The following is a 12,477-nucleotide window of genomic DNA, read 5'->3' as shown; positions in this document are numbered from 1 at the left end:
TACTTTAGATTTATGTGCAGAATCTGAGTAATAACAAATCATTTACTCTGAAAATAGTGTTGCATGCAGAACTGTTGCAAACAATTTATTTATGTTGAATTTAAACAAACAAATTAAGTTTAATAAGGTTCAACTTAATTTGTTTGTTTAAATTCAGCCCAAATAAATTGTTTACAACCACTTAACATAAAAAAATTGAGTAAATCCAAGGAATCATCTTTGAATTTTTTTTCAGTGTATTTTAATCTAAAAGATTGTGCAAAGGTAGGGGTGTTTAAATAATGATACAGGTCGAACCAAAATTTCTGAACAAAGTCACACATACAAAATAAATGTATTAAAGTTTCATCATCCTTACCACAAAATGTACAATTACTCGGAATATCAACATATTTGGAAACAAATGAGTTAGTCGGATATATTTTCACAATATTTTAAAGTGGCTTTCTTTCGTTCTATTAGGAAGAAAGTATTTATGAGGCAACAACAAAGCTTTTCTCCAGTCTATATTATTGTTTAATGCAGTCCGATGAAATGGACAATACGATTTCTTCGCTGAAGAATTAGATGAATGGGTTTATTATTATATTTTATCATGAAAGTCGGGAGACTTTTAAGTCCAAATTTGTTCTGTGACGTCACGGCGAGAGCGCGCACGGGAATGAGCGCGCACAAAAGGACTATGGCTGAAACGGTGAGTTCTCGGTTAAAACAGTTATTCAGTTTTGGTTTTTATTTATTGCTGTTCGTACTCTGTGTTTTAATCTGAAACGTAGTTTAAATAGTTAATTTCAGAACACAACCCTAAATGTTGAGGTCTGTGTAACTATTGTGCGATAGCGCGGCAACGTTAGCTAACGTTAATTTAATCAGTCGATTAATGAACAGTAATACAGAAAATGTGAAATATTATAGATTTTAATCAAATTAAACTTCTATCTGCTACATTATTTAGCTCATAATCAACGTTATTAGCTTTTTGTAAAGTCAGATTTGGATACGGATGTTCAGGTGCAAGTTAACTTACGTTGTATTCAAAACCTAACGTTAACGTTACTTTTAGAAATCTATTTTGACGTTAAGTTATTAACTAGAAGTTAAGTTATTATAAGTAGTTCATCATTATGTCTTTCAAATAGTTTTATGCTTTTTACCGAACAGTTTAACAATTTAACTGTAACAAGTTTGTGCAAAAACAATTTTGTTATTCTGCTAACGTTACGTGTGTACAGCTAGCGTTAACTGTTAGCATGATTTGTTTTGCTGTTAAACTTCCATTTAAACCCTAAATGAGACCATGATAGTACATATTTGTGCTTATTTTAGGTATCGGACAGTGATCTCCCAGTGTCAGACCCTCCAAAACAACCTCCCAAACGCCGCCGCATCATCGACGCCTCATCCATCCAAACAGTACCTGTTTATTCCAACAAGGTGGGAATTTATTGGCTGTTTAACGTAAAGTCTTTGACAGCTTAACAAATTATTCAAATGTCATCTTATTTATTGTGTTTTAGGTGAACAGATCCTTGAATCTGAAGCCAGAATTATTTAAACAAACCAATCTTACAGGTATCAAAACTTTTAAACACCACTATTAATGGTGCCATTGTTTGTTTATGTTATACAGTAAAGGTAAAAAAATTGGGGTCAGTTAGTATTAACTTTTTTTAAGAAGACATTTTATTCAGCTAGGGTGCATTAAGATTATAAATGGCATTAATTGGTTCACCTTGGATTAAACTTAAAGTTGTTAATTTGTTTTAAGTAAATTACGTTCATCAAAACATCCAGAAAAAAGTATCATGTTAAATAGACTCACCGGCCACTTTATTAGGTACACCTTACTAGTACTAGGTACGACCCACTTTTGCCTTCAGAACTGCCTTAATCCTTTGCGACATAAATTTAAGAAAGTACTGGAAATATTCCTTAGAGATTTTGTTCCATATTGACATCATAGCATCATGCAGTTGCTGCAGATTTGTCGGCTGCACATCCATGATGCAAATCTCCTGTTCCCCCACATACCAGAGGTGCTCAATTGGATTGAGGACTGGTGACTGTGGAGGCCATTTGAGTACAATGAGCTCCTAAAAGCGAGCGAGCCAAGGCCAGTCGCGTTTCCACTGTCACTTCCGGGGCCTAATCGGGCCAAATCGGGGCTTTCTTGGGGCCACCGGCCGGCCTTTTTCGGCCCGCCGAATACCTTGGGCCAAAGAGGGCCAGCCGGGGCGGAGTGAAAGGAGAGGCGGGCAGTTTTCAGATCGCACATGAGTACATGCGCCAAACACATAAACAAACAAATAAATAAGGAAAAGAAAACATCTGGAACAAATTATAGGCTGGGGTCTTTTTGTATGATCACCCTTATGTTTCTCTTTTAAATGTAAGGCTGTTACATAAAATAATAAAGTAGTTTTAATTTATAAGTGACTTTGCTGCATCCTTCTGTTTCAATAACGCATAATAATCTTTACACCATATTAAAGACACAGCAGACAGTAAAGGTTTTCGAGAGTTTTTGTCAAAGTTTAAAAGGTGTGTTTGTGCACGTTTAGATGCCTGTATGTGTGTGTGTGAGACCGAGGAAAAGAGCGCTCCCTTCACTGCTCTTTTGATGCCGCACGGCTTTTTTCTTTTATTTTTTATTGTTTTCATTTATTTTGGAGATAATACACAATACGAATACAACAAAAAGACATTAAACTTTACAAATTTCGTGTCCACTTTTGTAGGCTCAAAACAATAGTCATATCTAGATAAAATAGCCTAAGCTTTATTGAAATAATTTAAATAATTACAAATATCGGATATAATAAAATCACATTAAATAAATAAACCAATATAAAACTAACAAAAGCTATAACAATTAGGTACTATATCAAACTGCCATATTAAACTTAATATTAAAAAGCCATCTTAAACTTTTATTTTTTAAAAGCCTCACTGAAAAAAAAAATTTTTCTAAAAGATATTTTCTAAAAACAATAAACACCGGAGAATCTTTTAAATATTATTTATAAAGTATTTGGATACGATGATATTAATCAAATCATGCAAACAAGAGCATTTTCAGGTGAGTGAAAGCAGAAACTAGGCAACCTTTTTTTCTGTCTTCCAGCTGTGCAGCACTTTTTTGACGCATCGGTGAAAACTGCAAGTTCAAAATGTGTTCTGTCCTTAAACAAGTGTATATGTTTTTATATGACGTGGTAAAATTAAAAAAGAAGATTTTAAATACATAAAGAGCTTTATTAGTGCATAGCTGCTGAGCGCAACAAAATATAGGCTATTTTATTAAGTGCTGCTCTTATGTGCTGAAACACTGAACACTTTCCTTTACTTAAGATACAATAAGCAACGTCTTTAAATAAAGGGAATCACCTATTAAGTGTCATGAAGCCTATAGGGAAAAGTTTAAGTTTCAGTTCTCTCCGGAGCATTTGGGATGAATGTTGGACAGCGTCTGTCTAACTCAGGATGTCACAAAATACATTTTATATCGAGTTATTTAAGGAGAATTTTATATATGTGGTTTTATATTATGGATGTGTGCGCTCCCTGCGCTGGGTTCCTCCGTTAGTGGCAAGACCACTGGATTTCGATGCCAACAGTCGGTTGGCGAGTAAATAAATATGATAATTGAGAACTCACAGGCATGTGCGTATAGACATACATTGTACTGCTGTACAGTAACGTGTCATTTGTTTGTTTTGGTTGTCCTAATTTTAATCGTTTCATGATGATGTGGTGTGCTTTATCTGCCTGATTCCTGCGGAAGTGGGCGGATTGAGTGACGTCCGTTTCGGGGGATGTTCTGGGGGCGGGGTTTGCGTGACGCGCTGCGAGCTACTAGCCTGACAGTGGAAACGCGACATGATTTCGGCCTCACTGCTCAACCTCCTGGGCGATTGGCCCGATAAAAGCCCTGACTCGCACTGGCCCGATAGTGAAAATGCGGCTATTGTCATTGTGGTTATTTGAGTTACTGTTGCCTCTCCATCAGCTCGCACCAGTTTGGCCATTCTCCTCTACACACTAGCATCAACAAGGCATTTATTTAACTGCCGTTCACTGGATATTTTCCCTTTTTTTGGACCATTCTCTAAACCCTAGAGATGGTTTTGGGTAAAAATCCCAGTAGATCAGCAGTTTCAGAAATACTCTGACACCAAAAACCATGCAATGTTCAAAGTTACTTAAATCACCTTTCTTCCCCATTTTGATGCTCAGTTTGAACTGCAACAAATCCTCTTGACCATGTCTAAATGCCTAAATGCATAAATTGCTGCGCTGTGATTGGTTGATTAGAAATTTGCGATAACGAGCTGTTAGACAGGTGTACTTAATAAAGTGTCCGGAGAAGTGTATATTAATATGTACTGTATAGCAACTGTGCTGTTTCTTGAATAGTGCTTAGTATTTTGTGTGTGACACTGGAGCAGACTGGATTAATGGCTACTGACAATACAGCTTTGCACTCAAATGAACCATATATATGTTAAAATATATTAAAAGACAAAAGTTTAAGACAAACATAGTATGTTGTTTTAGTGACTATAAAGCATTTTGAAAACAATCCTTTATTGGGTACCTATATTAAGTTACCTATATTAACATCATTGACATTCATTCATAAGTTCAAGACTTCCAATGAGGTTTTAAATAAATGGCCTATAAAGAGTTAAACAATCTTTTGACTGCAAACTTTAGAACAATATTAAGCCTTTTAGCCTATATGTAACACTTGTGCATTTGTTCTCTTTATTCATTGCAGAAGAGGAAAAGGGTGGTCCTCTGTGGTCTCCTTCCCCACCCCGTAAAGAGAAACCGCCAATCAGTATTGATCTAAGTAGCTCAGAGGAGGAGCCAGAACAGACTGAACCTCAGTAAGCACATATACTGATTTAAGTTCACTTTTGCATATAAAAAGCATTAAATGGTCATTACAAAATGACAAAATCACTACCCACTGCGTCGCCAGAACACAATTTCCTCCTTCCAAAGTAGTCCAAAACTTGCTAGATACGGTCCATAGATATATACACTAGATTTCGCATAGGGACCCTGAAGCAGGTCGCACACCAGAAGCGCCGCTCGGCGCCGCGACACGGCGCGTACATGACAGTTTAAGGTATCACACACCAGACGCGCACATTCGAATGATATTTAACATGAAACTAATCAGATGGCGCTCTGTGGCGCGGCTGAAAAATGAACTGCGTCCTGAGCCGTCGCCGGGCGCCGCCGACTTGTGTATCCTGATAGAAACCTATGTTTAGAATTCTAAAATGCATGGCGCGGCGTGGCGCTGCGCGGCGCGCCGCCGAGCGGCGCTTCTGGTGTGCGACCTGCTTGAGCTGCGTCAATAGCGCCGCCACATTGCTACAGTGCTCCCAGGACAAATGTCATTCAACCGCACTAGTCAAGACAGTGTTATTACGTGAAGATGCGGGACTTTAGCGCTGTCTACGGGTGTAGAAACAGGCAAACAAAGAAATCAAAGCACAAAGGCATAACATTTCATAGGTAATATTAAGTTTTTTTACAGTGGAGGACTGTGGCCATCCAAAGCCAGAGATATACACATATATCTATGATCGGGAGTTTTCCTGGATGTTAGTGTGTAATTTTTTTTTCAAATTACGAAAATTATAATTTTACATCACTTTTCTACATTGATGGATCAGTGACCGCACGGGCATTCCTGACAAAAAGCTTGTGTTTGTGTGTACAGAAATTTACTATTCACCCTCCCTGTTAAATTTCATCTAATCATGTCCTGAAACACAGCTTTTTTTGTATGTTCTGAACTTTTGTGCTAATCGGGTAACGTTATTGATGTTAACAGTCACTTACTGCATTCACCATAAGGCAAAGCAGCACCCACACGCACTAAACACTCGGCTTATGCTAGTTTTGTTGAATAAAATCAGCAAACAATGCAAAAGAAATATGACAACGAGATGCTGCGCTGCCAGAAACTTGTATTATTGTCAGCTAACGTTAGTGAAAGAGTCGTTCGGGAGATTCATTTACAAACGAATCGCTCCCTCCGTCAGTATGAGAAGTGAAAGCAGGAGAGGAGCTGTGTTTCAGGACATGATTAGATCAAATTTAACAGGGAGGGTGAATAGTAAATTTCTGTACACACAAACACAAGCTTTTTGTCAGGAATGCCCGTGCGGTCACTGATCCATCAATGTAGAAAAGTGATGTAAAATTATAATTTTCGTAATTTAAAAAAAAATTACACACTAACATCCAGGAAAACTCCCGATCATAGATATATGTGTATATGTGTATATCTCTGGCTTTGGATGGCCACAGTCCTCCACTGTACCTTGGTCCCGCATTCATTTTAAAGGAGCGCTACCCTGTAGCAAGATGGTGGCGCTATTGACGCATTCCATCCAATAGACAACAATAGGCCAGGCGACATCTAGTGTATATATCTATGGATACGGTCTACATCATGTAAGATGATGCGTTACGCTAGAGCTATTTTGTAGACAAGTCGCAACCTATGTTTGTCCAATCAGCGACACTGACTTTGCAAATATGCAAATAACATTAATGCTGGGTTTACACTACAGTGGGTAATGTCAGCTAATGAATACCCAGGAATAATTTTGTTTATATGAGCAGTGTGAAATAAGATAACCCAGCATAACACAGTTTAATCAGGATTTAAAATGGCGATAGATTAACTCTTTTAAAGTGATAATTTTAACAAAAATGAAAATTCCTCACCATTTACAGGATGTCTGCAGATTTCATAGTCTAAAACCAAGTCCTTCTTTCATTTTAAAATGTCCTAAATCCACATTTTAAATGTCTTTAATAATGCAAGGGAACCAACCGCGTAAAGAAAATATTGTCAGTTTTGATTTCTACTTAAAATCTGTTTATTAGTCACCCAGAACAAAATGGGTGGAACCCAATTAAAATGCATGCTCATGGGAAATTTGCTCTACAATAGCTTATGACATCTGTGTCAACCCGTACATTAGCAAATGAAGACGTGCAAATTTTAATGAAATCTGGTTACACAACTCTAATTTTGCACCATGGTTAAGACCTGTTAGCTTTAGAGACTCGCATGCAATGAAAAAAAAAACATTTTTTTTTAAATCACAGTGGCGGAGGAAACCTGTCGGGAAAACACCCAACATTTCTTAGTTCTACTCTGTCTCGCCTACAACAGTAATGTATGGTCTACCACAGAGTACTGCTGCATCCAAATTATTATTATTAGTCAGTTCAAAGAAAGTTTTGGGGTCTTTAATCTTTGTGTGTGTATATATAAAGTGTTCAGTGTGGTAAATAGTTTTGTAAATTCTGTACCTAAAAATTCATTTTAAATTTTATTCTGCGTGGCATTAAAAAGCTCTTAGTTAAAAAGTATTAAATATAACTCTTAGAAACCTCCTGATTTACTCGCATTCTAGACTGTTATGAGCTTCTTTTTTCTGTTGAACACAAAACAAGATATTCTGAAGTAGGGCTGCACGATATTGGAAAAAACTGACATTGCCATATTTTGTTTTTCTGCAATACATATCACGATATGAATATAATTTCACAAAATGACTCTATTTGGCAATTTTTTCATAATTATATTTACTGGGATGATTTTTTTTTCCTGGAATGCATCTGCATAAAATGTAAACAATTTTACAAAAAATATTTGTATATACACAATAAAAAAAAAATTAAAGAACAGATGAAAAAATCTGCACATTGCGAGACTAATGCTAAAATTATATATTTTGCTGCGCTATTCTGAAGAATGTTGGCCATTGACATCTATAGTAGGAACGAAAAATACTATGGAAGTCGATGGCTGTTTTTTCCTACATTCTTCTGAACATCTTCTCTTGTGTTCATCAGAAAAAAGAAACTTAAACAAGTCTGAAACAAGTCAAGGATGAATAAATCATGACAGAACTTAATTTTTTGGGTGAACTGTCCTTTTAAGTGTAAAAAGTCCTAATATTGTGACAACCGCATCAAAATGAAAAATATCTATCTGATGATTAGTAAGCTAAATCATTGTCTAATTCAACTTCAGGGAAATCCTTCGTTCCCCTTCTCCACCTCCTCCACCATGTAGTCCACCAGTGAAACGGAGCAGGCGGGCCAACCAAAAAATGCGGTGAGTAATTAAATTAGATTTCTTCATTCAGTCTTTAATGTTCTATTGCTTTTGCGAAGACTAATAATAGCATGCAGTGAACAGCGAGTTACGCCAGAAATGAGCAATCTGATTTGTCATGGTTATTTTACTTCCCATTTCTGTTTTAGAGAAATCAACCGGAAACTGGATGCGATCGGCTCTCTTGTGTGTATGTCTCCTGAGCCTCAAGACCCCGTCGTCGAATACAGAAACTCTCCTTCGCCTGTCAATGACTATGATGATGATGATGACATCATCATCGTTTCATCTAACAGCAAACACAAACGTCGTCCCTGCAATACTGAGGGCAGAGACTCTGCGCGAGAAATTTCATTAAAGTTTCGCTGCCGAACAGAGTTGTTCAAAATCCCAATACTGTCTGTAAGTAGTTTTTTTTTTTTTTTTTGTTTAATTTGATATGACTTTTACATTATATTACTACATTTTAAAATACATTTTTAACCACATTGACTTATTAATGAGGGCAATAGAAGCAAGTCAAATCAACCAAAGAGCAAAAGTCATAATTAGTCTGGCATTGATTTAACAAATGAAGAACAGACAATTTGATCAATTTAAGATGATGGTACACCTTAAGATTTTATAGCAATGTTGCTTGGGTACATCACCATTAAAATGGTCAATTGTTTTTATTTCTAATCTGGATTAGACGTATGCCAATATTCAATAATTCTATTTATCACGCAGTGCTTTCCACACATAGACTTCACATGGGTGAGTCGGAGAGGACGAAATTACATCTAAATTGGCTGCAGAATATTTGTACACCATTAGAAACAGCTAATCAAGTCATTTTTTTATTTATATCAACAGATTTATTTTTTTTACTTTAACCCATAGAAAAGAAAAAGTTTATAACTGATAATAAAAAAAAATCTACTTATATTTTGTTTGTTGCATATATCTAATTATTTATGTGATGTGGGTAAAAGGTGTTCAAATCCAGCTACCACTGCAAGTATATTTCAAACCAGTGGGAAGCACTGTCAGGATAACAAACATGCATATATCCCTCTTCTCTGCCCCATCTCACCACACAACGACCCCAAAACTGAGGGTGAGTGGGCTTGACAAACCACCTGTAGAAACCCTTTTTTTTTTTCCTTCTAAATACTCTTACTCTAGCACCTAATTGTCTGAACACTAACAGTTATTTTATCTAATTGTTTTGTTTACCGCCTCTTGTTACCGAATGCTTCCTCAATTGTAAGTTTATTAAATAGTTTATAACTAATAAAATTCTGTTATATTTTAACTATTATCCTAGTAACAAATAAACCTGGCTTTTTCTGACTGATAATTTGAACCTTTTCTAACGTTTACTAAAGAGACTTTTATTTTAAAGTGTTACATGTTGTACTTTTATAATCTTTTTTAAATTTAATAAGGGTGCAACTTTTGTTTACTCTGAACATGTAAGCAATACACAGAGTATTTTGTTTGTAATTATACCTTCTAAAGTAATGTTTCCCGTTGCTTAGATCAATAACACTGTGAATAAAAGCTTCACTAATTAAACACAAGAAAATTTGATACCGTCGTAAGCCTAATCTGGATCTGATTGCCCTAATGGGGTATATGCCGAAGCATGCTAATAGGACTTTTAATTTGCCAGTAACCTGGTTAAGCGCTTCCGGCAAATTGAATGCCAATGCAAAATCCGGTGCGTTTAAGGTCTGTTTTCTTTAAAAATCAGCAATCTCCACTAGCTGAGTGATATCCGATTTAAAGTGGGTCTCAGATTGTACAAGAAGCACTGCATTAAATTACATTTCCCCCGCCATATCTTTATAATATGAGCAATTATTTTACCCCAGTATATTCAATGGAGCTTCTGCGTTAGCCTGCCGATTCTGACGGGCGCGTGTGAGTAAACAGCTTTTTGTCTCGTTTTACGCTTGAGCAACCAAATAAATGCTAAAGTTTATTTAACTGAATGTATTTTAAGGACATTACAACATCGATGCTGTATAAGGAACCGTATAAAACGGAAAAAAGTTCACAATAACAGGTCACCGGAAGTGTATCAGCATGGGAACAGCACTAGCTCGGCATATACCCTATTATGTGCCGTTGTGTCTTTCTTCAAAAAGTCTTTCCTAATTGGGACATATTCTCAAATGTAATATCAATTTTCAGTCAACAAAATGTAGAGCGGGTCTTCATTTTGTGGGTCAGGAATTGATTGGATTGTTCTGGTTTGCTATTGGTTGATTTCATCCGAGTAGCAGGTTAACCTGTCTATGTGCCAATAAACATCTCAGCAGAGAAGAGCTCACAACAGGGGAGTTTATTTATCATGTACAAAGGCACATGAATTTGAATCGATGGTTCACCCAAAAATTTCTATTAAACAGAAAAGGAGATATTTTGAGGAATGTTGGAATGAGTAGCTGTTCACTTTTTCACTATGTCTACAGGTTTTAAACGTTCTTCAGTGTATTTTCCTTTGTTTTCAACTGAAGAAAGAAATTCAAATTGATTTGGATCTAAAAAATTTTACATGCATGATTAACTAATTATTTAAAAAAACAAATCATGCAGTACACTTGACTTTTGGTTGCAGACGGCTCCTTTGAGTAAAGCTGTGGAACAACTGGCCATCAAACTCAATGTCCCTTCCAGCCAAATTCTGTTATTAAAGAAAGATATCGACCTTCCCATTCACTCGTCTGTCAGTGAGCTCGGCCTCGGCATAGCTGACATTATAGGTAGGTAATAGAAGGCAGTGGCCATTTATTCTATTGAATTTCTAATGTAGACATTTAACAAATCACACAACTTTTTCCGTCTCTGCTGTATTTAGATTGTGTTGTAACCGAAAAAATACAAGAAGAGACTGACAAAAGTGATGTCATCACTGTGCGACTGCAAGGCAAAGAGAAATCATCTGTGCAGGTGTATTCACTGAAGAAGGTGTGTACTGGATGCCTTTTTAGATGTTCTTCTCACGCTTGTGTTTTCTTGAAAGAAATGTAATGTTAAGCTTGAAGTGTTGAAAATTTAAATTCTGTTATTTATTACTCACCCTCATGTCATGTCAAAACTGAGTCCTTAGTTTACTTTTGTATCACAAATTAAGATATTTGGGTGAAGTCTGAGAGCTCTCTCATCCTACATTGACAGCAATGTTCAGAAAAGAAAAACATTGTCAAATGCCTTCAGTGGTTCAATTGAATATTATGACGCTACAAGAACAGTTTTGTGGGCACATGAAACAAAAACAAGTACATTATTCAACAGTTTCTTCTCCTCCAGTGTCAGTATAGGGTGCTCATTCATGAACACTGTGCATAGATGTATACTACAGGTGGCCAAGCATGACTTTGTCTTTATGAAACAAGTACAGGCACATTAAAGTTAATGTCATAAGTGTGAAACATGAACGTGCGCCCTATACTGACACTGAGAAAGTATTCCTGTAGCTTGATAATATTGCGATTTGTACTACTGAAGCCATACCATCTGTTCAGAGGATGTATTTTCCTGGACTTTGCTGTCTATGGAAGATGAGGGAGCTATCTGATTTCACCTAAAAATATGTTAATTTGTGCTCCGAAGACAAACAATGGTCTCGGGTTTGAAACTACATGAGGGGGTGGTTAATAATCCAATGTTAATTTTTGGGTGAACTAACCCTTTTAAATTATTTCATTTGTTTTTTTAGACTGCTCCTATCGGGTCCATTCTGTCTCAGTATGTCTCTAGTTTGGATGTGAGTGCAAGACGGAGGGCTAAATTCCTCTTTGACGGGTCAAGGGTCTCCAATAATCAGACTCCGGCTGAGCTGGACATGGAGGACGGTGATGTCATTGAAGTCTGGGCCTAAATGCATGCAACTATTGATGTTTGTCCTTTTTGTACTTGCGCCATGTTCTGTATGCAATGTGGTGTGAAAATTGTGTGGTTTGCAAAAAGAAAATGTCTTTGAATTGAATTGACTTTTTACTTGTGATGAGTTTGGTCTACACTGTTTTTTTGGGGCAGGGGTTTCATATACGATACACATTTGACTTGTGTTTGCAGCCATGTGAAAGTTACCTTTTACAATTTTACATTGTGTATATACTATTTAAGATTTGATTTATTTTAATGTAAAGAATTAACTTCAATTAAAATAATTTGATAAAATAACAAATCTTTGCAATATTTTTGTTGCATACATCGGTCAAGGTGGCTACTAAGTAGAACATACTATTTTTTAATCTGTAAAATGCAATGTATTACAGTTTATCACTATTAATTGAACTGATTTAATGAACTGAGAAATAATA

At 36.2% G+C, this 12,477-nt stretch overlaps 1 protein-coding gene and 1 long non-coding RNA gene across 3 annotated transcripts in view; both read left to right on the top strand.

Annotated features, from left to right (window-relative positions):
* LOC137490042 (uncharacterized) overlaps nucleotides 1-12,477 on the top strand; it is an 846,477-nt gene that overhangs the window by 493,756 nt on the left and 340,244 nt on the right. The window lies entirely within an intron of this gene.
* Nucleotides 616-12,341, top strand: nfatc2ip (nuclear factor of activated T cells 2 interacting protein). 2 transcript variants are annotated; one of them, NM_001327756.1, is given in 9 exon segments: nucleotides 616-694; nucleotides 1,327-1,434; nucleotides 1,518-1,572; nucleotides 4,781-4,892; nucleotides 8,078-8,161; nucleotides 8,311-8,563; nucleotides 10,770-10,914; nucleotides 11,010-11,119; nucleotides 11,871-12,341. In NM_001327756.1, coding segments are annotated over 9 exon segments (1,062 nt in total). In that variant the 5' UTR covers nucleotides 616-661; the 3' UTR covers nucleotides 12,033-12,341.

Source organism: Danio rerio, chromosome 3, assembly GCF_049306965.1.
Source record: "Danio rerio strain Tuebingen ecotype United States chromosome 3, GRCz12tu, whole genome shotgun sequence".
NCBI lineage: Eukaryota > Metazoa > Chordata > Actinopteri > Cypriniformes > Danionidae > Danio > Danio rerio.
This window is presented reverse-complemented; position numbering and strand designations above follow the sequence as displayed.

What these genes read in the sequence shown, in the direction of transcription:
- nfatc2ip (XM_073937079.1), top strand. An exon ending in CGGCATAGCTGACATTATAG is followed by an intron (nt 10,915 to 11,009) that starts GTAGGTAATAGA and finishes TGCTGTATTTAG; the next exon opens with ATTGTGTTGTAACCGAAAAA. An exon ending in AGGTGTATTCACTGAAGAAG is followed by an intron (nt 11,120 to 11,870) that starts GTGTGTACTGGA and finishes TTGTTTTTTTAG; the next exon opens with ACTGCTCCTATCGGGTCCAT.